The 26,275-nt window shown below is 53.0% G+C and overlaps 1 protein-coding gene and 2 long non-coding RNA genes across 12 annotated transcripts in view; 2 read left to right on the top strand and 1 right to left on the bottom strand.

Moving 5' to 3' along the window:
• On the bottom strand, window positions 1-24,734 carry LOC128107403 (myosin-7). 2 transcript variants are annotated; one of them, XM_052733215.1, is made up of 38 exons: window positions 21,817-24,734; window positions 21,424-21,567; window positions 21,013-21,169; window positions 20,900-20,927; window positions 20,097-20,205; window positions 19,920-20,012; window positions 19,749-19,812; window positions 19,345-19,443; window positions 19,027-19,130; window positions 18,263-18,401; window positions 18,053-18,171; window positions 17,784-17,933; window positions 17,315-17,485; window positions 16,378-16,687; window positions 16,033-16,100; window positions 15,604-15,691; window positions 14,883-15,000; window positions 14,617-14,740; window positions 14,214-14,350; window positions 13,698-13,953; window positions 11,635-11,877; window positions 11,339-11,515; window positions 10,406-10,551; window positions 8,705-8,795; window positions 7,641-8,030; window positions 7,298-7,424; window positions 7,015-7,133; window positions 5,179-5,375; window positions 4,527-4,710; window positions 4,223-4,388; window positions 3,939-4,063; window positions 3,069-3,377; window positions 2,623-2,826; window positions 2,396-2,521; window positions 2,012-2,287; window positions 943-1,038; window positions 693-827; window positions 1-125 (listed from the first exon to the last, which is right to left on the bottom strand). In XM_052733215.1, the coding sequence occupies exons 1-38, from the start codon at window positions 22,015-22,017 to the stop codon at window positions 108-110; spliced, it is 5,808 nt and encodes a 1,935-aa protein (XP_052589175.1). In that variant the 5' UTR covers window positions 22,018-24,734; the 3' UTR covers window positions 1-107. The 2 variants fall into 2 exon arrangements, with proteins under 2 accessions (XP_052589175.1, XP_052589174.1); XM_052733214.1 differs by having other exon boundaries at window positions 19,920-20,205.
• Window positions 4,796-7,825, top strand: LOC128107410 (uncharacterized). The gene is made up of 4 exons (XR_008217069.1): window positions 4,796-4,979; window positions 7,033-7,149; window positions 7,314-7,418; window positions 7,719-7,825. It is a non-coding gene; the product is annotated as an uncharacterized LOC128107410 (long non-coding RNA).
• The window catches only part of LOC128107411 (uncharacterized), a 30,682-nt gene continuing 12,318 nt past the window's right edge, over window positions 7,912-26,275 (top strand). For 5 of the 9 annotated variants that reach the window (XR_008217076.1, XR_008217074.1, XR_008217077.1 and 2 more), the window contains exons 1-2: window positions 7,912-8,131; window positions 10,447-10,585. This is a non-coding gene — a long non-coding RNA (uncharacterized LOC128107411). Of the gene's footprint in view, window positions 8,132-10,446; window positions 10,586-24,729; window positions 25,129-26,275 lie in introns of all 9 variants that reach the window. The other 4 variants (XR_008217078.1, XR_008217070.1, XR_008217072.1 and 1 more) reach the window with 2 other exon arrangements.

Here is a 26,275-nt window from a genome sequence, read left to right as displayed (position 1 = left end):
TCGGCTTCAAGAATAATTGCTTTATTCGGCTTCCTCCCAAGGGGCTGTTACAAAGGCTCCAGGTCGGAGGGCTTCACAGGCACCTTTAGGACTGGGCAGCTCAAGATCTACTCCTCATTCAGGCCCTTTTGAAACAAAATAAAGTCCAAATTAGCTCTGGGAAGGCTGGCATTCTGGGGACAGGGCATGGAAACTGGAGCTGGAACTAGGGCACCTGGGAGGTGGAGACCCTTGTGTGATCTGTTGGAAGCCCCTGTGTAGGCATGGATGTATTTCCAGGGTTCAGTTTAGAAGGGGGAAGTTCTGGAGGAAAAGGCTCTTGAGTAGGCTGGAGGCAAGCTGCCTCTGTGAGATCAATGCAGTTCGTGGGATATTCTTTTCACATTTGAGTGTTAAGGTTAGGAGTCAAAACTAAGTGGGAAAAAAGGAGCTGGTAGTTGGGGGAAATTGGAGCTAATGGGTGTGTGTAAATTGGAGCTGGATAGGGTTTCTGACTCCTCTTGATCTGGGATTCCCAGAATCACTGAAAATAAGATCACAAAGAACCTTAGAAGTCACTGGGAACTCAACCACCTTAGCCTTTGGGATTTTGTGGTTCGGTTAGGGAATAAATGAAATAGTACTCTATAAAGGGACAGAGGAGTTGTGTCTGCTGTGGGAGGTGACAAGTCAGGTCCAGAGGAGGAACCCACCTTGGCACCAATGTCGCGGCTCTTGGCCCGCAGCTTGTTGACCTGGGACTCGGCGATGTCCGCTCTCTCCTCTGCCTCATCCAGCTCATGCTGCACCTTGCGGAACTTGGACAGGTTGGTGTTGGCCTGCTCCTCCTACGAGCAGATAAAGGGGATGGGTGAGAAAGGACCTGGTCTCTTAGCCTTCCAGTCTTGGGGCCTGGTACCCCGTGTCCCTCTTCCAGGCTTCAACCCCAGCAGGGCCACTCACCGCCTCCTCAGCCTGGCGCTTGTAGGCCTTCACCTTCAGCTGCAGCTTGTCCACCAGGTCCTGCAGCCTCAGCAGGTTCTTCCTGTCCTCCTCTGTCTGGAGGTCAGGAGAGGGTCAGAGGTGAGAGGGCACAGTCCGAGGAGGCAGCACCCCACCCTGGCTGCTCTTGACTTCTGCATCCTTAATGCTACCTTCTGAACCAATGCTACCCTCTGGACCTCACAGAATACTTGAATTGGCTTATAATTTCTCACCCAAGGAGCATCTTTTTGAGACATGGACTCTCTATGCAGCCCAGGTTAGTCTCAAACACATGATCCTCCTGTCTCAGCTTCCTGAGTATTGGGATCATAGGCATGCGCCACTAAGCTCACTGGGAATGTGAATATTTTAAATAATTACATAAAGAAAGAATCCGATGAGCTAATGGGATTCCTGAAAGAGTGTAGTGACCAGGGAGCAGGTCCCGAAGGCCCCGGAACACCACAGAACATAAGCCCACTGGCTGCTGGCCCAGCATGTGCGGGGAGTGAATCTGGGGTTGTGAGCGTGATGGAATTTCCTGGGCTGCAATAATGGACTGACACGAACTTGATCTAGCCTCAGGACAAAGTGTGCTTGGAGGGCGCAGCATGCTAGACTGAGACACACACAAATTCTAACAGAGAGTCTCACTCTACAAAGCACCACGGAAAGCTGGGTTTATATTGCCTGGGGTACCTGAAAAGTTTGAAGACTTATTTGAATGGCTCTGGTGTCTTTGGTAGCAAGCCTGGCTATAAATTTTCTTCTGGGGAAGGGCAGTGCTGGTTGAAACTGTGCCTGTCTGTGCATATCTCTTGTGGATGGACTGAGGGTGCATGTCAAGGTGGAACACACAGGCTGTGAGCTCAACCGCTGACCTCTGGGCCAGGGGACAAAGTTGGTCATGATAGGGCAGAGGGCAGAACATCCAGGGGCTGCATGCCAACTCTGGCTGGGAAGAAGGAGCAACACCTCTCTGTTCCCTTTGGCTGTTCCTCACTGTGGCTTCATGGTGCAAGGGCTGTGACCACAGTTCTGCGCCAACCTGGTAGGTGAGCTCCTTGATGCGGCGCTCACTCTTCCTCATGCCCTTCACAGACTCCGCATTGCGCTTCTGCTCAGCCTCCAGCTCATTCTCCAGCTCCCGAACCCGGGCCTCCAGCTTCTGCAGCTGCTTCTTGCCGCCCTTGAGGGCGATCTGCTCTGCTTCGTCCAGCCGGTGCTGCAGGTCCTTGATGGTCTGCTCCATGTTCTTCTTCATGCGCTCCAGGTGGGCGCTGGTGTCCTGCTCCTTCTTCAGCTCCTCTGCCATCATGGCGGCCTGTGCATGGGAGAGGAGGGCACGTGGTCTGCTCAGGTCCTCGTGGGCTCACTGTGCAGGCTGGGGAGATGCTGGGCCTGGAGTGGGTAGGCGGGGTAGGGGACTCACATCTGTGATGGCCTTCTTGGCCTTCTCCTCTGCGTTCCTACACTCCTGCACCGTCTCTTCCACCTCAGTCTGGAGCTGGGACAGGTCTGCGTCCATCTTCTTCTTCTGGTTGATGAGGCTGGTGTTCTGGGAGGAGAGTGGCAGAGCAGGAAACACTCTGGGCATCTCTGAGGGGCTCCTTCCCCTGCCACCTACTGAGCTCAGGCATGCACAGGGTACCCCCTCACCTGAGAGTGCAGCAGCTGCACCCGCTCACTGGTCTCAATCAGCTCCTGCTCTGCCAGCTTCCTGGATCGCTCTGTCTGCTCCACCACAGCCCGCAGCTCCTCCAGCTCCGCCTGCAGTAGGTTGTTGCGCCGCTCCACGATGGCGATGTTCTCCTTCAGGTCGTCATTGGCACGGACGGCATCATCCAGCTGGATTTGAGTGTCCTGAGGATCAGCAGAATGAGCATAAGATGGAAAGCTGGCCTTGGTGCCTTCACAGGGCTGTCACATAGAATTGGATGTAGGTGGGAAGTCCACTGTGGTGGTTCAGGGTTGACCTGTCAGATGTCTCTACAATAACTGTGTGACAAGAGAGAGCTAATGCCTCTACCATCTGATCAGCCCCCATGGGAGCGAGGCCCCTCTCTGGGTGAGGTGAGGCCCTGTTTCCAGAAGTCTCTGAGTACCTTCAGCAAACTCTGGAGGCTCTTCACTTGTTTCTGGGCCTCAGCAGCCATGCGGTTGGCATGACTGAGCTGGATCTCCATCTCATTGAGGTCGCCCTCCATCTTCTTCTTCACCCGCAGGGCCTCATTGCGGCTGCGCGTCTCTGCATCCAGGGAGGTCTGCAGGGAGTCCACCACCCGCAGGTGGTTGCGCTTGGCCTGCTCCATCTCCTCGTCCTTCTCTGCCAGCTTCCTTTCGATCTCTGCCTTGATCTGGTTGAACTCCAGCTGGGCGCGGAGGATCTTGCCCTCCTCGTGCTCCAGGGAGGCCTGGAAAGGGTGCGAGGAAAGGTTTTGCAGGCAAATTAGTCAGAGTCCAGGGCCAAAGTAGGGGTCTGTCTACAAACTCATGATACCGAAGGAGTTCGGGAATTGGTATACATGGCTCAGTAATCAGGTGCAGGGAAGAAAAAGAGAGTGTGGGCACAGAGAAGCAAAGCAAGCTGAGGAGAAGGTGATGCAGACTCCCAGCAGGGAGAGCCAGATTGGAAGACAAAGAGGAAAGTGAAAAGTGTTGCCAAGGAAACCGAGGCAATCAAGCAGAGAGTGTAAAAAAACACAAGCAGGCAGAGGTGGAAAGGGACTGAGCGGAAACAGCCTCTAAGGTGCAGTACGTCAGATGTGTGCATGGAGGGAGCTGAGTGACCCTGAACTCATCCGTTGACAAATGTTTCCTGGGTGCCTGTGTATGTTTGTATGTGTCCAGCCCCGGCCTGGGCCCTGGCAGTGAGCCAGGCAGGAGGTAAACAAGGTAAGGGAAGATGGGAGTCAAAGGGACCCAAGTCTAGATCTCAGCCCCCACCCCAGCCCCGCCCCCTTCTGCACGCCCACCTCAGCCTCCTCCAGCGCAGACTGCAGCTCCAGCTTCTCGGCCTCCAGCTGCTTGCGGATCTTCTCCAGCTCATGGATGCTCTTCCCAGTGGAGCCCAACTGCTCAGTCAGGTCTGAGATCTCCTCTGCGGAATGCGACACACACAGGGACTCAGTCTGAAGTTTCTGTGGTCTCAGTAGGGTGGGGTGTGTTTCTCTGCCTGGACTGCAGTTGGGGCCCTCAGGCATGGGGACATGACCCTTCCCCGTCCCTGTGGCCCTTCCCCGCCCCTCAGCTCACACACCCTGAAGGTTCTTGTTCTCTCTCTTAAAGGTCTCCAGGTGCTCCAATGACTCCTCATAGGCATTCTTGAGCTTGAAGAGCTCTGTGCTCAGGGAGCGCGCCTCCTTCTGGGAAGACTCCAGCTCTGACTGGGACTCCTCATACTTCTGCTTCCACTCTGCCAGGATCTGTAGGGGAGGGGCACACTGGCCAGAGCGGCCCCAGGCCCCTCCCTCCCCTGCCTCCAAGGAGAATGCTCTGGCCTTGAGCTGGCACAGACCCCACCATCACCATGCACACTGCCCACAGCCCCACCCTGAGGCTACCTTGTCGAAGTTCCTCTGCTTCTTGTCCAGGGCAGCGGCGGCGGCATTGGAGCGCTCCACGTCCACCATCAGGTCCTCAATCTCATTCTGCAGCCTGTGCTTGGTCTTCTCCAGTGAGGAGCACTTGGCATTGACGGCCTCCACGGCCTCCTCGGCATCCTGAAGCCGCTGGGCCAGCTTCTTCCTGTCCAGGGGAAGTAGGAAGGGTGGCAGGGTAGAAAGGGATGGGGAGAATGGAGGAGGTAGATTTGGACAAGAGGAAAACATGTGAGCCTTTCAAATGACTATCCTTGACAACCCAGAAGCATCCAGAAAAGCCTGAGGATGGGCTCCAGAGGCAGGCAGATCTTGGTAGCTGAGCATGAAGACATATAGCACCAGTGAGGCACCAGAGACCGTGAGGCTCCCTTCTTCTCGGCTGCAGCCGCCATTCCCTCCGGCACCCTACCCCAGGTGGGAATCACTCAGCCCTCAGACAAACCTTTTGTTCGTCTTATATTCGGATGAGAAACATAACGCGAGCAAAAAGCTTCCCTGAGAGGAGCCGGAGGCGGGGCTGGGGCAGGGCCCTCCTGCGCCGTCACACACTACCTTAGAGTCCCCTCTGTGGGCTCTATTGAGCATCAGTGTGGGCTGGTTGCCCAGGACTCACTTGGCTTCCTCCAGCTCCTCGGTCCTCTGGATGGCGTCCGTCTCATACTTGGTCCTCCACTGGGCCACCTCTGAGTTGGCCTTGGACAGGACACGCTGTAGCTCGGCCTTGGCCTCTGTCTCTTCTTCATACTGTTCCCGCAGCAGGTCACAATCATGCCGGGCTGACTGCAGTGCGTGGGCCAGGGCATTCTTGGCCTGGGAAGAGGTGGGCACCAAGGAAGTGGGTCAGCTTTTTCCGTAAGGTCACTCCTGGCACACCTTTACCCTAGTCTCAACATGCTCCCTTGGCCACAGCTACTTCCAAGTCTCCAGTGAACCTGGAGTGGTTTCCTGAGCTAGAATGACCCTAAATAGTAAAACAGTACACACTGTTTACAAAGAAAGTCCTTGTGCCCACTGCCCAACAGTCCTTGCAGCAGATCTTTTCATCCATTGCGTTTATAGGTGCAGAGACATCAGGATGTTTCTATTTCTTATAGAATCTATCTTATAGATTTCACCAATCTATAAGAGGTAGATTAGCATTGAACTTTGGGATTTTGTAGGGAGGATGTTGGGTGTTTGTGCATGTGTATGGAGGCCTAAAGTCAACCTTGGGTATCATTTCAGACACTGTCCACCATATTTTTTGAGACAAAGTCTGTCTCTGAGACCTAAGATGACCAATTTAGCTGGGCTGGCTGCCAGTCAGTCCCAGAGATCTCCCCACCTCTGCCTTCTTGGTGCTGGGATTATAAGAGTGAGCCATGTCAGGCGGTGGTGGCACACGCCTTTAATCCCAACACTCTGGAGGCAAAGACAGGAGAATCTCTGTAAGTTCAAGGCCAGCCTGGTCTACAGAGCAAGATCCAGGGCAGGCACCAAAACTACACAGAGAGACCCTGTCTCGAAAGAAAAAAAAAAGAGTGCCGCCATGCCCAGCTTTTTACGTAGGTGATTGAACTCAGGTCCAACCTTCTTCATGCTTATCCGGCAAGTACTTTACTGACTCAGCTGCAGCCCTGGCCCTGGGATTTTTTTTTTTTTTTTTTTTTTTTTTTTTTTTTGGTTTTTCGAGACAGGGTTTCTCTGTGTAGCTTTGCGCCTTTCCTGGGACTCACTTGGTAGCCCAGGCTGGCCTCGAACTCACAGAGATCCTCCGGCCTCTGCCTCCCGAGTGCTGGGATTAAAGGCGTGCGCCACCACCGCCCGGCTGGCCCTGGGATTTTTAAGAACTTACTCTCTTGTCTCTTTTTCACGAACTCAGTACTGTGCTAGGCATAGGCTCCTTTCCTTCTCCAGCTCTCAGATTGTCTCATAATCCTAAAACCCTTTATGCTGTCCCTGAACTCCGTATCTGCACCCAAGAAGGCTGTCTCCTTAGAACAGCAGTTCTCACTTCCTAATGCTGAGACCCTTTAATACAGTTCCTCATGTTCTGGTGACCCCCCCAACCATAAAATTATTTTCGTTACTATTTCAAAACTGTAATTTTGCTATGGCTATGATTGTAATGTCAAAGTCTAATATGCAGAATATCTGATATGTAACCCCACTGAAAAGGTAGTTCGACCTCAAAGGGGTCTCGACCCACGGGTTGAGAACCGCTGCCTTGGATAATTTCCTCTCTGCCTCTTCACCCCCACCCCAGCGTGGCAACAGGAGAGCAAAGGGCCTCTTCTCAGCCTGGGGAACAGATTTAAAAGACACTTGGGAAAGGCTGGGTTATTGTTTCTTTTTAGAACTTGTAGAGAATTGTGGACCAGATCAGCCTCACTCTTAGGAAAGAAAGAGACGCAGGTTCAAGGGCAGGTGGTGCATGCCATGCTTGGGCCAGGCAGAGTCCAAGCCTCACCTTGACCTCCTCCTCCAGCTGCCTTTTGAGGTCCTCCAGCTGCTGGGTGTAGGTGAGCTTGCCTCGGGTCAGCTGGGAAATCAGCGCCTCCTTCTCATCCAGCTGCCGGGACAGCTCCCCTGGGGAGGCACCAAGGTACCTTCAACCCCTCCTCACCCTCAACCTGTCCCCGAACCCTTGGGCTCCATTCTCTGGAGACACTGTGGGCCCATGAGGGGCAAGTACACCCAAGGTGGGGTGGCTCAGGAGGTTGGGCTGGTGGAGCTCCAGCCCCGAGGCTCACCGTTCTCTGTCTGCAGCTTGGCCCGCTGGCTGGTGAGGTCATTGACAGAACGCTGAGTCTCCTCAGCCTTGCTCCGATGCTCATTCATCTGGTCTTCCAAGGTCCGGCACATCTTCTCCAGGTTAGCCTAAGAGAGGAGGGAGTTATAGAGTAGGGGCAGGGAGGGAATAAAATGGAGTGAGGATTACAATTGAAGAAGAAATGGAGAGGGACCCATGGGAAGGAAGGGGGCAACCATACAACAGCATAGAGGAAGGAGGAAGACAACGGGCAGCCAAGGAAGAAGACAGGAGCTGGAGGCAGATGGAGGGAACTAGAGGGGGAGGCAGCCGAGAGGGCCCACCTTGGCCTTGATGATCTGCTCCATGTTGGAGGTGACGTCATCCAGCTCCAGCTTGAACTCGCTCTTCTCCTTCTCCAGCTTCTGCTTCACTCGCTGCAGGTTGTCGATCTGCTCCCCCAGCTCGGCCACACTGTCGGCGTGCTTCTTGCGCAGGGCCGCGGCTGTGGCCTCGTGCTGCAGGGTGGCCTCCTCCAGGTCCCGCCGCATCTTCTGGAACTCGGCCTCGCGCTTCTTGTTCATCTCGATTTGCACAGACGTGGCCCCGCCGGCCTCCTCCAGCCTCTCGCTGATCTCCTCCAGCTCTCGGGACAGGTCTGAGCGCAGCTTCTCCACCTTGGCCCTGGCTGTGCGCTCGGCCTCCAGTTCCTCCTCCAGCTCCTCGATGCGGGCCTGGCCGGGGACACGGAGGTTCAGACCTGCTTCCTGGACCCCTCCGTGGAGGCCCCCCACCCCAGGGCTCTAAAGGCCCCCTGGTCTACAGAGAACAGCAAGTGAGTGTGATGTGTTACTGGAGAGGTGGACATAGAAGGATTGGGGCAAGGGGTCTTGCACAGCCTAGTCAGGTTTTCTTTAGGCTTGAGCATTGCATGCTCTCTTTATTAGAAGAAAACAGATCTCTTGGAGAAGGACAAAGAAATTTGTGTTTCCTGGGCTTTTCCAGGCAGTTTAGCGGCAAGAAAATAGCAAAAGTCTAACTGAGAAAACCACCCCTGTTTGATACAATAGCTGAAGGCCTAGCCCAGTGCCTGCTAAAGAGGAAAGAACCATAAAGGCTGAAGGGACTTTAAAGGTCACCAGATGACAGGGTGGACATGGGGACCTAGAGGTCTGTTGTGGACTTCTGTCATTGCTTGACTGGATAGAGTTGAGACAGAAAGCCAGGAGTCCTGCCCTCCAGACCTGTTTTTCCCCCCAGGGTCTCTTCTTTCTTGGATCATATAAGCCCCTCTTGCAGGGAGACCTGTGCATTGTGTCCCCTTTCGTGGACACACAGTTCCTGTGACGCAGGAATAACATACGCTGCAGGGGATGCAGGGATGCACAGCTGCAGTCCCCCACCTTACCTGAAGCTCTTTGAGCTTCTTCTGCAGCTGGCTCCCCAGGGCCTGCTCATCCTCAATCCTGGCATTGAGTGCATTTAACTCAAAGTCCTTCCTGTACGGAGGAAAGGAGGTGGGTGGGGTCAGAGGTCAGGAAGGCACCTGGAGTATCCACCAGAGATCAGAGACTAAAAAACAAAAAAGTGCATTGGGGGTGGGGGTGAATACTTCCAAGAGTGATTTAGGTTACCCAAAGAGTAACACCTGTCTGATTCAAGTCCAGTAAGAACGTAACGGGAAAAGCCCTGAGGCAGAGTGGCAGGGCTGACCTCTATGGGACTGTCCCCTCTATGGGACTGTCCCCTCTATGGAACTGTCCCCTCTTTAGGCCATGTTTTCTCATCTGTGAAGGGAGGAGGAGACTATTTCAAAGACCTGTGTGTGTGGGTGTGTGTGTGTGGGGTGTGTGTGTGTGTGTGTGTGTGTGTGTGTGTGTGTGTGTGTATGTGTGTGTGTGTGGTGTATGTGTGTGTGTATGTGTGTGTGTGTTGTGTATGTGTGTGTGTATGTGTGTGTGTGTGTTGTGTACGTGTATGTGTGTGTATGTGTGTGTGTGGTGTGTGTGTGTGGGGTGTGTGTGTGGTGTGTACTGGTGGTCTTTAACTTGTCACTGTTTGTTTAGGCAAGTCATAGCCTCTTTTTTTTAAATTGGGGTATATACATTGTACGTAGTGCAGGATTTCATAAAGATAGTGTCTTACGCCTATGCCAAGTACTTTGATCACACTCGCCTCCTTCTCAACGCATTGACCTTCCTAAGCTATTTTTTTGGTAAAGTCGGGCTACATCATCTTTATAAGGAGACTGAGGAGGGGCTAGGGAGCCGGCTCAGCCACTGAGAGTACTGTTCTTCCAGAGGAAGCAAGATGTTCTCAGCCTTCACATCGGGCAGCTCACCACCAACTGTAACTCCAGCTCCAAGGGATCTGACACCCTCTTCTGACCTCTGGGGGCACTACAGTCACATGTACAAACAAACACACACACACACACACACACACACACACACACACACACACACACACATAATTAAAAATAAAATATAGAAAAAGGAGGTTGAAGAATCACTCGCTAGGACCAAATATAATTCATCTATTCACTCAACAAAGTCTGTGCCTAGGGAAGTGTGAAAACTCCTTTGCAAATACAAGTTGAAGTATGCTAAGACCCTCAAATGTGAAAACATGTTTTCGTAACTCACTATTAACCGAGTCGGTGTGTGCACCTTTTGGAAGGTCTTGCAATCAAGACTGGGACTAGAAGTTACCTAGAAAGAAGAAATGGCCCAAACCTTTCATTTTTTTGAAACAGCAGAGCCATTTCTTTGTGATTCAGTTTGCTTTCTGCAGAAAAACCCAAAGGAGACTTTCCCGGGAGGCTTTTGTGTGCAGCCTTCCTCCCTGTCCAACTGAGTGCTCACAAAGAAAGCAAGCTTTTATTTTCGCCTCTCCTAAGGGCTTGAGGGATCCAAACACACACACTGCACTACGTACAATGTATATACCCCAGGGGCCTTAATGTGTACAGGAAAGTACTCTTCCTGAAGGTCTTTGCCCTCAGTCTGAGCATCCACCGCCTCTTAGCATGGCCCCTGGGTCAGCTTGTCCTGTCCTGAGCTGAGCCGGGCTGAAAAGAAGGAGCCACAGCAGTGAGGGAACACGGTACTTTTTAAGTCGTTCATCCAGCTGCTGCTTGTCATTCTCCAGGTCCATGATGCTCTCCTGGGTCAGCTTCAGGTCACCCTCCAGCTTCCGCTTTGCTCGCTCCAGGTCCATGCGCACCTTCTTCTCCTGCTCCAGGGATCCCTCCAGCTAGAGGAGAGAAGGACCAGCTATGTGCCATGAGGTAGAGCATCCTGACCTGGGTTTTGTTACTCTACACTTTGGAAATCCTTGGGAAATCTAGGACTCTGGAAACTTCCCTAGAAAGGACCAGTGTTCCCAGGGAACCATGAGAGAGTCTAGAACGGAGGGATTGCTCAATAGATATTTGATGAATGAATGAAATTGGGATAAGATTCCAAAGCTATAATCATTCATTCAGCATCCTGTAAGTACCTACTGGTTCCAGGCTCTGTGCGGGGGTACTGAAGACACAAAACTGAGTAAACTCAAGTTCCCATCTGAAGGGAGCTCTTAGTCCTGTGACTGAGACAGATACTTAAGTTATTAGGGCAGAATGATAAGGATTTGATGGATATATACACATATGAGGGGACGATGGTCACTCAGGATCAGACTCTGCCAAGATCCTCCTCAAAGAGGCTCACGGTTTATCAGAGACTTACAATGCTCTTAGGAGATAATCCTCTAAACACTATGGTCAAAGGTAGAGTTACGTGGGTTTAAATTTTAAACTTTAAAGCTTAAGTTAAAGAAAAAAAGCTCTGTTACTGATCATAACAGTAAGATTGCATACATTATTTGAAGTTGATAACCCTCATGCTTTCTATCCCCCAGTTTTATTCTGGGAAGATATCAGTAGAAAAACACTTTCCACTATCCTGCAACACTGCCCCCTCAAACACACACACTCACACATACCCCTCAACACAGACGGACATGCTACATCAAAGCCCGTTACGCCCTGTCTACTTACATCATCCACCTGCTGCTCCAGCTTGACCTTGGCCTTGGTCAGAGTGTTGACCTTGTCTTCCTCGGCCTGAAGGTCATCCAGAGCCTGCTGGTGGGCCTCTTGTAGAGCTTTCTTCTCCTTGGTCAGCTTGACAATGATCTCATCCAGTCCAGCCATCTCCTCTGTCAGGTTTTTCACCTGCCAAACAAACAAAAATTCCCTTAAGTCAAAGGACACCACCTGGGGACACCTAGAAGAACCTCCAAGATGCAACAAGGATCACACTGTGGTTTGGATCCCGAGGAAGCTGGCCTCACCTTGTTCTCTGTGGCATGCTTCTCCTTCTCCACCTTGGCCAGTGTCAGCTCCAGGTCATCAATGTCCCTTTTGAGCTCCGAGCACTCATCTTCCAGCTTGCGTTTCTTGGCAGTGAGCTCTGCGTTCATCTCCTCCTCGTCCTCCAGCCTCTCGGTCATCTCCTTTACCTTGGCCTCCAGTTGGATCTTGTTCTTGATCAGCTGGTCGCAGCGCTCCTCTGCATCAGCCAGGTTGTCTTGTTCCTGGGGCCAAGGTACAGAAAGGGAGGCTGGTCTGAGGACCCGTCCATGTCCTCACAGGCGGCAGAAGGGAGAGGTGCATCACCCAGACAGGAGAGGGACCCCAGCTTATTCTCAGCGGAGAAGAGCCTCAGGAGGACAGGAAGGGGGATTTAGGATGGTACGGCTTGGGAGCACTGGGCAGAGGGGGATTTAGGATGGTATGGATGGGAGCACTGGGCAGAGGGGGATTTAGGATGGTATGGATGGGAGCACTGGCCAGAGGAGGATTTAGGATGGTATGGATGGGAGCACTGGGCAGAGGGGGATTTAGGATGGTATGAATGGGAGCACTGGGGAGGGGGGATTTAGGATGGTATGGATGGGAGCACTGGGGAGGGGGGATTTAGGATGGTATGGATGGGAGCACTGGGGAGGGGGGATTTAGGATGGTATGGATGGGAGCACTGGGCAGAGGAGGATTTAGGATGATATGGATGGGAGCACTGGGGAGGGGGAATTTAGGATGGTATGGATGGGAGCACTAGGGAGGGGGGTATTTAGGACGGTATGGATGGGAGCACTGGGGAGGGGATTTAGGATGGTATGGATGGGAGCACTGGCCAGAGGAGGATTTAGGATGGTATGGATGGGAGCACTGGGGAGGGGGGATTTAGGATGGTATGGATGGGAGCACTGGGCAGAGGAGGATTTAGGATGGTATGAATGGGAGCACTGGGGAGAGGGGATTTAGGATGGTATGGATGGGAGCACTGGGCAGAGGAGGATTTAGGATGGTATGGATGGGAGCACTGGGGAGGGGGGATTTAGGATGGTATGGATGGGAGCACTGGGCAGAGGAGGATTTAGGATGGTATGGATGGGAGCACTGGACAGAGGAGGATTTAGGATGATATGGATGGGAGCACTGGGGAGGGGGAATTTAGGATGGTATGGATGGGAGCACTGGGCAGAGGAGGATTTAGGATGGTATGGATGGGAGCACTGGGGAGGGGGTATTTAAGATGGTATGGATGGGAGCACTGAGCAGAGGGGGATTTAGGATGATATGGATGGGAGCACTGGGGAGGGGATTTAGGATGGTACTGCTTGGGAGCACTGAGCAGAGGGGTATTTAAGATGGTATGGATGGGAGCACTGGGGAGGGAGATTTAGGATGGTACTGCTTTGGAGCACTGGGGAGGGGGGATTTAGGATGGTATGGATGGGAGCACTGGGCAGAGGGGGGATTTAGGATGGTATGGATGAGAGCACTGGGCAGAGGGGGATTTAGGATGGTATGGATGGGAGCACTGGGGAGGGGATTTAGGATGGTATGGATGGGAGCACTGAGCAGAGGGGTATTTAAGATGGTATGGATGGGAGCACTGGGGAGGGAGATTTAGGATGGTATGGATGGGAGCACTGGGGAGGGGGGATTTAGGATGGTATGGATGGGAGCACTGGGGAGGGGGGATTTAGGATGGTATGGATGGGAGCACTGGGGTGGGGGGATTTAGACTGGTACTGCTTGGGAGCACTGAGGAGAGGAGCAGAGGAGGAAACACAAAGTCTTCACACGGCTTCTAGTTTCCTTGCTTGAAGAAATTGCATTTGCTGATGTCACACACTGTGAATGTTAACCTATAAGAGAGGCAGCCGGATTCCTGTCTAAGGATGAAGGAATTTAGGCTCGAAGAAGATTTATAGTTTCCCCTGGGATCCTTCTCTCTCTGTCCCTGACTCTCTGTCTCTCTGTCTCTCGTTGTTTCTCTGTCTCTGTCTCTCTCTTTCTCTCGGTGTGTGTGGGGAGGGGGGAGCTAACAATGGCCATGTGGCCTCACCGCCTGCACTTGGAGCTGCAGGTCATTCTTCTCCTGCAGCAGGGACACCATCTTCTCCTCCAGCTCCTTGCGCCGAGCCTCAGACTTCTCCAGCGCATCTTTGACTCGCCCAAACTCTTCCTTCATGTTGGCCATCTCCTTCTCCGTCTCTGCGCTCTTCAGCAGTGGCTTGATCTTGAAGTAGAGCTTCATCCATGGCCAATTCTTGACCCCCATGAAGGCCCGGATGTTCCACTGGATTATCAGCAGGGAGTCTCTGCAGGCACAGTGAGAGGAATGGTGTGAGAACCACCCCTGTTCCTTCCCATCTAAAACCCTTCATCCTAGATTAAATCCCCCTTTCCTTATCTATCTCACCCTCCCCAGGGCCTTCAAATGCTAAGGACCGTCTTGTGTTCATAAGGTCCCTTCCTAATGGTTTCTTCTGATGAGCCCACGAAGTCTTTCCCTTGACCATGTCATTGAACTAGCCTGGACCTCAGGGAGAGCTAAGGACCTCCTTTGAAGCCCTCTCACCTGCGTTCCAGCAGCTTCTTGAACTCCATTCTGGAAAGCACACCTCGGGACTGGGCCTGGATTCTGGTGATGATGCGGCTCAGCCTCTCATCACGCATCTCCTCCAGCAGCCCCAGCAGCCCCGCCTTGAAGAACACCTGTAGATAAGACATGAGTTGAGCATGACTAGGACCGGGTATGAGGGAGAAAAGGTGATGGGCATCTGGGGACAACTGAGGGAAGAATTGGAAGGAGGATGCCATGGGCAGCTGGAGATGGGATGGGAAAGTGGTTCTGGGAGTGGAGAAGTACCATGTGGTTCAGATATATCCTTTAGGATAATTGGTAATAGGGTGGGAGGAAAAGATGAAGAACCAAAGGAAAAGAGATGTCTTTAACTAATTTGTCTCTTTCCTTCCCTCACCTTGGTGTGACCAAACTTGTACTGGTTGTGGTCAATGTCCAGGGAGCCCAGCAGCTTCTCAGCCCCTTTCCTGCTGTCAATGAATTGGCCCTCAGGGATGGCTGCCGGGTTCAGGATGCGGTACCTGGGGAGGGAAGTTCTCAGAGTCATTTGCATTCTGTGTGGGTCTGCTCTGCCTACAGAATTCCAGGGCCACCATAGACCCCTTACACCCACCAAGTCAGCCCACCCCTGGCTCCTTGAGCCTTGGGGCACCCCTTACCCACCTCTGTCGGAAGTCCCCATAAAGAATTCGGTTGGGGAAGCCCTTCCTGCAGATGCGGATGCCCTCCAGCACACCGTTGCATCGCAGCTGGTGCATGACCAGGGGGTTGTCCATCACCCCTGGGGCAGCAGGGCAGAAAAATGATTGGGGAGAGTGTTAGACTAACACCAAGTCCTCTGGGTTCCCATCCTGGCTCTGGCACACATTAGCTGGTTAATTTAGCAAGTCAACCTGTCAGTAAGAATTCTTCATTGGTTTCATTTTTCACCGTAGCCACACTTTTAATAGGAATCAAAAGATTTCCACATTTATCATTTTATATAATTTATCCTTATTATCATGTGGTTCCAGGACAGATCTATCTCACTTTCTAGGTGAGTGAGCTAAGGGATTAAGTGACTTGTAGAAAGTCACTGATCTTATCTAGATCTGAGCCAGGCTTTGAGCCAAGATTCTCTGATACTTTGTTTCCAACGGTTTGAAAACAGATAGATATTTCTTATATGCCTCATAAGCGGCTATAAGTCACACATGAGGTGATATCGCTAAAAATGCCTTACACGTTACCATGAGGTATACATTCCCAACAGAAGGTAACACTGAGAGGGTAGTCTAGGAGAAGAACATGATTTGGAAACCAGCAAGACTTGGAGATGACTTGGAAGGTCCTGTCTCTGAGACAGCGCATGTCCAGTGTGGCATAGCTCATGATCGGGGCTCACCTGGAGACTTTGTCTCGTTGGGGATGATGCAGCGTACAAAGTGAGGATGCGTGGAGCGCAAGTTTGTCATAAGTTTGTTCAGGTTTTCCTGTGGCAGAAAAAGGGGGGGGGGATAAAAAGCCAGAAAGAAGGAGAGGAAGGAACAGAGAGGATGGGGAGAATATGGGAAGCAAGGAGGCGAAATGATGTCCGGGGAAGACACAGGTGAGGAGAGAGGTTGACGGCAGATGAGAAATGAGAGAGGCATGTTGGGAAGCAAGATTCGAGGCTGGGAGATGAAGAAAGACACAGCCATGAAAAGGGTCCGAGTGAACCCGGGAAAACTGGTGTTGAGAGGAGACTGGGACGTGCAAGGCAAGGAGCTAGGACTGGGGGGGGGGGGGCAGAATGAATGGGGACCCGTGCTGGTGGGGCTGAGCACACACTCACCCTGTGCAGAGCGGACACAGTCTGAAAGGATGAGCCTTTCTTTGCCTTGCCTTTGCCCTTGTCTGCAGCTGTGGGGAAGGGAGCCAAGGAAAGGGGCATTAGTGGGCGTGTAGGGAGGCCAGGAGCGGGGGTGGAGACCTACAGCCTTCCTCACGTTTTGTCCTCGTTTGGCGACTAGACAAAGGTTTTCTATGTGGCTGCTTCAACGTCTCCACCCAATCCCATCTCACTGAGTCTGTTCCATACACCTCAGGGCATACCATGACGGAGAAGCGGTGGTTTTACAATTGCTGTGTCTCAGAACGACGGCACAAACCTTGGAGTGCTAATGCCTGGGATACTTACGTGCATCCGCTCCAGCATAGTTGGCAAACAGATTGCTGAGCAGCTTGAGGGAGGACTTTTGGTACAAGCCCACCACGGTCTCATTGAGGGGGTCCTTATTCTTCTGTAGCCAGCCTAGGATGTTGTAGTCCACGGTGCCGGCATAGTGCACCAACGAGAAGTGGGCTTCCTGCTTCCCCTTGACGTTGCGAGGCTTCTGGAAGTTGTTGGACTTGCCCAGGTGGTTGTCATACAGCTTGGCCTTGAAGGTCATGTCTGTGGCCTTGGGGAACATGCACTCCTCCTCCAGGATGGACATGATGCCCATGGGCTGAGAGTGTAGGGAGAGAATCATTGAGTAAGTTTCACTCGGGCACACATGTATTCTTCTCTATGTGAGTATTTACTCATACATGCCTGTAGGATGTTAAGAAACTAGGCTCAGCTCAAGGATAGCAGCTAGCTACTGTTTGACACCTGTCGAGCCTTCCACAGGTGGGGATTTTGTTGATGTCAGGGTGAGTTTTTTGTTTTTTTCAAGTCTGGGTTTGTGACTACTACCGGTGCCTTTAACATCCTTCATCACCCAGATCCCTGTGATGCTGAGGTTAAAAATAGGTGCACTGTTATGACTCCCATACCACCTTCGCATTTCCCGATCCTTGGAAGTGTGTAACCCAGGGCCAGTAAACACGCCAGTGGGGAAGGCCAGTCTCCAGATGCCCATCTTTCATGTGGCCAATCTCAAGCCCCTGGGAACACAGCTATGAGTGGGAACACAGTTATCGGCTCTCTGGCATGGACATCCTGGGTGACACAGAACTCTGCGAAATAGAGTCCCTCTTCTGATACTAGACTGAATTCACCAGAAGGGACGTGAGCCACCACCTTATCTGGAGTTCTGGAGTGTTCATGTGGAGTATAGATGGGAGGCTCGGATAGTGGAGACCGGACACACCTTCTCAATGAGGTCGATGCAGGCCTGCAGGTCCATGCCGAAGTCGATGAACGTCCACTCGATGCCTTCTTTCTTATACTCCTCCTGCTCCAGCACGAACATGTGGTGGTTGAAAAACTGCTGCAGCTTCTCGTTGGTGAAGTTGATGCACAGCTGCTCGAAGCTGTTGAACTGGAGGGTGTGGCAGCCGGTCAGGCAGGCTGACTGAGGGCCCGAGTGGCCCTCAGGCTCAGCGTAGGGCTGTGCCACACATCTGCCCGAGCCCAGCACAGCCATGGCTGGTCCCCTCCCAGGTCATGACAGGGAAAGGAGAGCCTCTCCTGAGGGCAGGGACAGGGATTGGCTGTCACTCCACGATCCCCACTGCCGCCCCGTGCCTGGCCCACGGCTGGCCCTCCACGTGGGACTGAAGGTGTGAGTGAGTGGGTGAGGGACCAGTGGGGTCCCAGGCCAGGGCTGCCAGACTCACATCGAAGATCTCAAAGCCGGCGATGTCCAGGACACCTATGAAGTACTGGCGTGGCTGCTTGGTCTCCAGGGTTGCGTTGATGCGTGTCACCATCCAGTTGAACATCTTCTCGTACACTGACTTGGCCAGTGCCCCGATGGCGTATGACACCTTCAGGGTAGGGGAGAAATCCATCTGAGTCGTGCTATTGGAAAGGATGAATTTGAAAGCTCATACCCCACCCTGCCATGATCTCTGCTCCATTCACTTATCTCCCAAAGACAACCCACCTGCTGGACATTCTGTCCCTTGGTGACATACTCGTTGCCCACTTTGACCCGAGGGTGGCACAGCCCCTTGAGCAGGTCGGCTGAGTTCAGCCCCATGAGGTAGGCGGATTTATCAGCCTCTGGAAGGAAAGGGCAGGTAGCAGAGCTAGTACAGGGATGCACATTCTGCAGAGGTGGCCCTCAGACACCCCCAGTTTCCTTGCTTCCCACCTTCGGTGCCGTCCGGCTCCGCCTGCTCCTCCCGCTGCTTCTGCTTGAACTTCATGTTTCCAAAGTGCATGATGGCGCCCGTCAGCTTGTAGATGGAGTTCTTCTCTTCTGGAGTGAAGCCCAGCACATCAAAGGCACTCTGTAAGCAGGTCCCATATCAGTGAATCCGGAAAAAGAAACATGACTGGTTAATGAGATTCCTCGTACGCTGGAGAGAGAACTTGAATGTGTCTCCCTAGTCCCTGTACAGTATGTGATTCCCACACCCAGAGAGTGACTTGAACCCAAGACAGACAGTACATGATCGGGGCCCTGCTTATCACTGTTCACTGTTAATGGTCATAGCTGTTCTCCATAGCTGCTGTGGGCTACCCATCTACATTCGCAGCCTTTCCACTCTCTTTCCTGCCTAGGCTTTCATACCTGTGTGCTTCTCTCCTCTACCCACAGCTTCTTCCAGCCCCATAGGGTCTACATGATACTCCTTCCTGCTTCTCCTGTGGTATTACTTTGTTCCTTGCCCTTCCTATCTCTCTGTCCGTGGTTCTTGGCACTCTGTGGTTTGATAACACCAAATACTGGCCACTCTCCTGTTCCACCGCATGCATCTCAGCACACCCTGTTCACAGGGCACATGCCAGCTCTCGAGGAGGGGTGTACTGCTTTAGAAATCAGATAGCTAGTATCTCTTGGCTCTGTTCCTGAGCTGGCACCATGTGCCACCCTTACCTGTCCACCCTCTGGCTGAGTCCTCACATACTTACATCAGTGGCCATGAGCTCTTCAGAGTCATCAATTGAGGCCACAGTGGTCTCTCCTTGGGAGATGAATGCGTAATCGTAGGGGTTGTTGGTGATCAGCAGCATGTCTAAGAGTGGGAGGATTTAGTTCAGTTGTGCCATAACCCCTGGCTATCATGGGGCTCGAGCACATGGGCCCAGAGGAAGGCTCAGACAGGGTTGGACTTGACCCACAAAACTGATTCTAGCAGTATCAGAAGGCCCAAGGCATACCAACGGAATCCAGCCACAAGCAGAGGGGACTGGGTTGCCATAGAAATAGCTGGTCTCAGTCTGACTCACCTAGAAGCTCGGGCTTTTTATTTGACAGGATTTGGTAGAAAATGTGATAATCTCTTTCTGCTTTCAACTGGAAAATAACCCTGGATTTTTCCAGAAGGTCTGTGAACAGGCAGATAGAAGGAGAGGAATGAGAGGTTGGATGAGGAATGCGGCAAGCAAAAGGCAGAGGAAGAGACTGACAGGGATGCAGAGGTCACACACGAAGATGGGGGTAGAGACCCAGGAAAGACAGCATCTTAGAGAAAAATCCCCAAGAAATGTGGGCTGGTACCCGAGAGAGAGGAAGAGCCTAAGGCAGACAAACACTCAGAAAGAGAAAGCAAAAACGGGTGCTGGGGGAGACATTGAGACCAGACTGTGTAGAACCAGGACGGGCTCAGCCCTGGTAGACTCGTGGAACTTACAGGTCTCTATGTCTGCAGATGCCAACTTTCCAGTTGCCCCAAAATGGATCCGAATGAATTTCCCCTGAATGGATGGGTAGAAGAGGGTGGTAATAAGCCTGGGAAAGGCTCACATTTGAGGCCAACCTTCAGTCAGCCCAAGTCCCAAGTTCAAGGTGGAGAATCACTCACAAATCGAGAGGAATTATCGTTCCGGACTGTCTTGGCGTTGCCAAAGGCCTCCAGGGCGGGGTTGGCTTGGATGATTTGATCTTCCAGGGTACCCTGCAAGAGGCCACGAAGGATGAGGGCTGAAGACTCCCCACTCCATTTCTCGTAACGCAGGCCCGTAGGTGCCAACAGGCCTACCTTGCCTGGGGTCTGGTCCTTCTTGCTGCGGTCCCCAATGGCAGCAATAACAGCAAAATACTGAATGACCCTCTTAGTGTTGACAGTCTTTCCAGCTCCGGATTCTCCGCTGTTGTGAAGAGCAAAGGGTCAACAGGCAGTAAATAATGCTGCTTAAGATCAAGAAGCCTCAGCCAGGCGGTGGTGGTGTATGCTTTTAATCCCAGCACTCGGGAGGCAGAGCCAGGCGGATCTCTGTGAGTTCGAGGCCAGCCTGGACTACCAAGTGAGTTCCAGGAAAGGCGCAAAGCTACACAGAGAAACCCTGTCTCGAAAAATCAAAAAAAAAAAAAAAAAAAACCAAAAAAAAAAAACAAACAAAAAAATAGAGGGGAGAACCCCTATCCTATTGGAGAGGGGGCGCTCTCATCAGGAAGCTGCTAGAGAATGGCACATAGGTCGGGTTAGCAGGCAGGAAAGAGGCCAGGAGAGGACACGAGGTCCATCGGACGAGAGGACTGTTTTGAGAGAATAGATGGGGAGGAAAGAAAAGATTTCAGAAGGGAAGGATAAGGAAATGAAGCAGTGAAGACTCGTGGGCAGAGTTAGAGGACAACCGGCGAAGGAAGCCAGACAGAAAAACGAAAAAGACAGAAGCAGAAGGGAAGAGAGACACGGGGCAAAGAGCCGGGGCAAAGAGCCGGGGCAAAGAGCGGAGAAGAAAGAGATGGGCCTGGGGGTGGAGAGAGAGAGGACCACAGGTGTGCGCAAAGGAGTCTGGGTGCGCCAGGGGCTAGGATTAGGAATTCTGGAACTATGCTCACGTGATGAGGATGGACTGGTTCTCCCGATCTGGAAGAGAGAAGAGGAGAGGCAATGGGTTGGGGCTAGGCGGGGGCTGGGGAAGAGGGGACCCAGGCCCGGGCACCAGGCTCACCCGTCAGCATGTACTGATAGGCGTTATCAGAGATGGAGAAGATGTGGGGCGGGGCCTCGCTCCTCTTCTTGCCCCGGTAGGCAGCCACCACTTCAGCGTTGTACACTGGCAGCCACTTGTAGGGGTTGACGGTGACGCAGAAGAGGCCTGAGTAGGTCTGAGGGGTAAGGAAGAGGAAGAGAGTAGTCAGTGATGCACGTGAGGGGTGGTTTTTCAGAATTAGAGAAAGACCCCAGGGGAGGAAGAAAGGCTCGGAATGTATCCAACTGAGTCATCCCAGTGTTATAACTGAGCCAAAGGAGCAGGGGCCTGTGTAGACGGCCATGCTTCCCGGACACAGAACAAGCAGGTGGCGTGGCTTCTTGCCCAGGAAGCTCTAGGTTCTGGGGGACAGACTCATGCCGCGCTCACGTAGATCATCCAGGAGGCGTAGCGCTCCTTGAGGTTGTACAGAACAGCGGGCTCGTGCAGGAAGGTGAGCATGGCCATGTCCTCGATCTTGTCGAACTTGGGCGGGTTCTGCTGCATCACCTGGTCCTCCTTCACAGTCACCGTCTGGAACAGCCCACACAGGCCCGGTCAACCCGTATCTGCCCCGCTCTATCAGCGATGAAGGGAGTAGGGAGAGGTATGGGTGGGTGAGATGGTGTTCAGCCGAGAAGGCTCGTTGGAGAGTTTGGGCCGCCATCCTATCCAAAGGACAGGCGGCGTGGTGGTCCTCGGATGTGCATGCGCGCACCCTCTCTGTGCACCCCAGTTGTGGGGCTCTCTCAGGGGGCTTCCCACACCAGTACCTACACCTACCTTGCCATTCTCTGTCTCAGCAGTGACTTTACCACCCTCTCGGGACACAATCTTGGCCTTGACAAACTCTTCTTTGTCGTCAGGCACAAAAACATCTTTCTTGAGGTCAAAAGGCCTCGTCTGCGCCTCCAGCCGCTCCTTCTCAGACTTGCGCAGGAAGGGGGCTGCAGCCCCAAACGCAGCCATCTCCGCATCCGCCATGGCTGAGCCTGGGGTGAGCAGCAACTTTTACCTATATGCCTTTCCCCTCCCTGGGCTCTCCCCTTCAGTGGCAGCCCCCGGATCTGGCATCATGCTCGGCACTCGAGAGGAGTAGTCACCCGCGAGTCCCTGGTTCTTCAAGCTTACCCCTAAATGAGAGCACAGCCTGGCAACTGCGCCAGGCAAAAGGGGCAGCTTACTTTTGTTCAAGTTGGGGCATTCTTTGGGGAGTGTCCTGACCTTCTTGCAGGGCAGGATTCTGTCTGCCTCTATCCCTGACCGTCAGCAGACCCTGCCCCTCGCTGACCATAGGTAAGGAGCTCCTGGAAACCAGGTCATTGTCTCCAAGCAGGGCAAGAAAGGACAGTTCCGGTTTGGCTTTGGACTACCATGTTCAACCTCCCCAGATCCCTTGAACATCTGCTTTGCTTACCTTGGTTTCTCGAAGGTGTCTAGTGATGAGGAAGTAGGGGGAGACCTGGAGAAAGGGGAGGGGCTGTATCAGGTCAGGCTGTAGGCCAACCTGGCTGCTGCCGCCTCCCTCCTCTCGGGCTGTGTTCTCCCACACCCACCCTCCTCCACACCGAAGACAGATTAGAAGCTCTGGTCCGCCTCTCCGGTCATTCTCTTCCTCCCTTTTCAAGCTCTCTTTCCTTTTTCCCAAAGACTAATTTGAACAACTTCCCGGTGCCTCTGAGCCGCCTTCTACCCTTGGGGGCAGTCCTACCCTTACCTGTACCCGGCCGGGGAGATGTCTTTCCTTTGAGCCACCTACAAAACAGGAACAGTGACATTGGTTCAGTGTTTTCCAGACGAAGCACTTTTATTCTTTTGCTTGATGGTCACCCCTTGGTCATGTGAGGCAATCAAGGCTGAATGGTTTGCTTTTCTCAGAGCACAAGACAAGAGTCAAGACTCCGGGTTCAAGTCCCAGGATTCCAACAGCCCTCTTACCACCATCATCCACCCCAGTGCCTCCTCCACAGCCTCCAAGGAACGTGCCTGCTGTGTGTGCACACTCTTTCCGTAAAGGATAGGCTTCCTCCCATCTGAGGAGGGAATGGGTGCCCAGCATGCGCGCCCCCACAGGGCTCATGAGCCTCAACAATAGCTAGGTACAGAGGCTGGCTCCTGTGGCTACATATTCTTCAGAACAGAGATCAGAGACCCCCTCCCCCACACACACATGCAGGGCTGTGAGCCCCTACCACAGAGAAGACACACAGAGTCATAGTAATGACTCCTCCGTGTACAGTCAGGCCCTTCCACAAACACGGACAGGCTCCACTAGTCACAGAACCGGCTTCCTTTAGAATTATTCTCCACCTTTCTGCCCCTCTTCCCCTAAAATGCTTGTAACCAGGCATGATGGTAAACACATGTCTTCCATTGTATCTTACATGGTGAAATGTACACTCATCCTTACGTTTAAGACACGGATGCTTGTACTCAAGTGTGCACCCACATGTGCGCAAGCACACACAGACACACACAGACACACACACACACACACACACACACACACACACACACACACACACACCACTGTTGCATTCTGGGCCATAGACAGATACAGATATCCCTCCCCGCCCCGGGGGAACACATGGGCCCCCACATTCCTGTGGCACAAGCATGCATATTTAGATCTGCACAGGTGTGCTCAATCATAACCAGGTACTCTATGAAGTCCTGCCAGAAGCCTGCTGTTCTAGGGGAATCTCTTCCTGAACCTGGAGCCCCTAATCCCAGAGGAAGGCCTCTAGCTCCTACTCCTACCTGAGGGCAGCAAGGAAGGAAACAGCAGGAGACTACTCAGAGCCAGACCTAGCCTCAGGGACTGTATATATGGGGCAGCAGGGTGCCCCCACCCCCACCTGCACCCAGTCCCTAGCCAGATTTAGAAAGGGCTGTTGTCACTAAAAGCATTTCCCCCTGACTCCCTCCCCCTTCCCTTGTCCAAACAGTGCTCCCCCCTTCCCCCCCCCCCAGCCAGGAAACAATTGGAAGTGGTCGTCATTGTTGTGGCATGGCATGTTCAGGGTCTGAGTTCCAGGGGGTGGGGTGGCTCAAAGTGAAGCAAAAATATCTCTTACATTCCACAGCTCACTGGAGAGTAAGCTGACAGCGACCACCATGACCTTAGGCAGGCAGGGCCCTGGCCCTGGCCCTGGCCCTGCTGCCCCTTAGAGCCCCTGCCCCCAGCAGAGCCTGATGCTACTTCCAGGATCCTCCCCGCTCTCCTGGCCTGAGTCCCACCTCTGACTGAGGTGGGAAGGGGCTGAGTCACAGCAGCATAGAGGGGCAGGGCAGAGCTGGGGGCACGGCCCTGGTATGGTAGCTGGATTGGAGCTGCGGGGAGGCAGTGTCCTAGTTAAGTGGTAAGGAGAATGACCAGAGAGTTTAGACACTGGAACTCTGGCTCAGGCTCCGCTTTCCTTGGGCCAGCAGGCAATGTGTTGAGATCCCTGAGCTTGAGAGCCAGGCAAGTCTCTAGTGAACCGTCCAACTGCTTCGCTTTATGGAGGTGGGACCTCGAAGGTCACACAGCTTCAGGGGAGCAAGAGTCCAAGTGAGGGACCTCAGCAGATAGGAAGTTGATCCTGGCCAGGGAGGGAGGGCGAAGGATTCCAAGGAAGTCCTGGCCACTAGGTGTGGAGGAGTTCCAGTTGCCTAATGGTCCTACGTTAGAGCTCTTTCCTGATGTTTCCATAGCTCTGCCCTGCAGGTTCGAGAGGCACAAGGGGTGAGCCTCCCAGGGCTGCAGATAAGACAGCTACTGTTGCCTGGCCCACCCCGACCTGTGTTCAGACGTGGATGCAATCTTTGTTCTTGCAAGTGGAGAAAGGGACAGGACAGGAAAAATCTTCCCTTTTCCTACAGGCCCTGGGAGCGACGCTGGCGCCCAGCCTCTGGACAGAGCACAGGCGGTCCTTGTTCTCCCAGCATGGCCTTTGCAAGCTTTGCTGCTTGGTGTCTAGGCAACCGCTTCATGGTTTGGTTTGAAATCCCCTTTCTTCCCCAGCACAGCTCTGAGCGCATGCGGATTAATCCAGCTGCTTGGATGTCAGTGTGAAGGAGAGAGGCAGGCCTGGGGGATGGGGTCCAAAGCAGGTACATTTTGAAGGTGGGATGGGCACAGCAGGAAAGGGAAATTCCAGGAAGGGCTTCTCTGGGGTTTCTTGGTAACCGAAGCACAGTCAGAGGACGCGGAGCAGCTGTGTGCACAGTGCGGCGTGGGGGGAGAGGCTACAGACTGTAGGGGGTGCATCCCACTGCAGCTGGAGCTCTGCAGTCCTCAAGCATGAGGTTGCAGTTGCTAAGGAGCAGCTCCTTCTGCTGATATGCCCAGTAGAACAAATTTTGGGGGTCCCTTCCAGACCTTGCCAGATATTAATGGATCAGCCTCACTAGGAGGGACCTCCAGGATTGGAGGAAGGCTGCTCTTTCATACTCTTTTAGCTTTCTAAGCACAAGGCACCAAGCATAAAGATGCCGCCCTGCCCTGCTCAGGAATAGGGCTCAGGCACAGGTGCATAAATGGATAAATAATGCCTGGGACACAGGTGAGCCATTGTAAAGCCAGTGTCTTTACACTGGGCTGGCCTGCGTGGTGGAGGGATTGGCTGAGGGATTGGGAAACTGTCTCTACAATTAGTAACATAATCACTCCCCTTTTCCGCCTCCTTCCAGGTTTGGAGGGCTTTGGTCTGTGGGTATTTGGGTGTATTGTTCTCAATGTCCCCAATGCAGAATATAAATCACTTTCCTAACTTTAAGTTCTCTGTCTCATATCCCAGATTGGAGGGTCTGGTGTCCTTAAAAATTCCCACCCCGTCTCCAGCCCCTCCAACACCTGCTTTGGAGTCTTCCTTCCGTTTGCTGCTGTTGGAAGGTTGGGTGGCTTTGCCCATCCTTTCCTAAGCAAGTATTTACTGAGTGTCTACTATGAGCTTGGCACCGTTCTAGTCGATGGGGATACGGAACAATGAACCAAAACAAAGATCCCTGCTCCAGGCAGCTTTGTCCAATTGTTTGTAGCGGTGCCCCCCCCCCCCCCCCCCCCCCCCCCGTGCACAGCCGGTGTGCTTTGCACACATGCACGTTCCTAGCGGGGAGAGTGGGGGCCCTACCCATGTGAGGAGTGGGTGGCAATTGTGCAGTGCACTGCAGAGTGACAGCCGACAAGACAAAGGAGACAGAGCAGATGCTATAAATAAAGAGGGGCTGGAGGGAGGGCCGCTTTGCCAAGGTAGACCAA

The sequence above is a fragment of the Peromyscus californicus genome, unplaced genomic scaffold, assembly GCF_007827085.1.
Source record: "Peromyscus californicus insignis strain IS unplaced genomic scaffold, ASM782708v3 Scaffold_12__1_contigs__length_115047231, whole genome shotgun sequence".
NCBI lineage: Eukaryota > Metazoa > Chordata > Mammalia > Rodentia > Cricetidae > Peromyscus > Peromyscus californicus.
Note: the sequence above shows the minus strand (reverse complement) of the source record. Positions and strands in the feature narration are given on the sequence as shown.

Bases quoted from the DNA above. Each gene is read 5' to 3' on its own strand.
- LOC128107403 (XM_052733214.1), bottom strand. From the start codon at position 22,017: ATGGCGGATGCGGAGATGGCTGCGTTTGGGGCTGCAGCCCCCTTCCTG. The intron at 20,206-20,899 runs GTGAGCATAGTT...TCTTCACAACAG, and splicing joins AACCAGTCCATCCTCATCAC to CGGAGAATCCGGAGCTGGAA. The intron at 19,131-19,344 runs GTGAGTCAGACT...TCCCACTCTTAG, and splicing joins TAAAAAGCCCGAGCTTCTAG to ACATGCTGCTGATCACCAAC.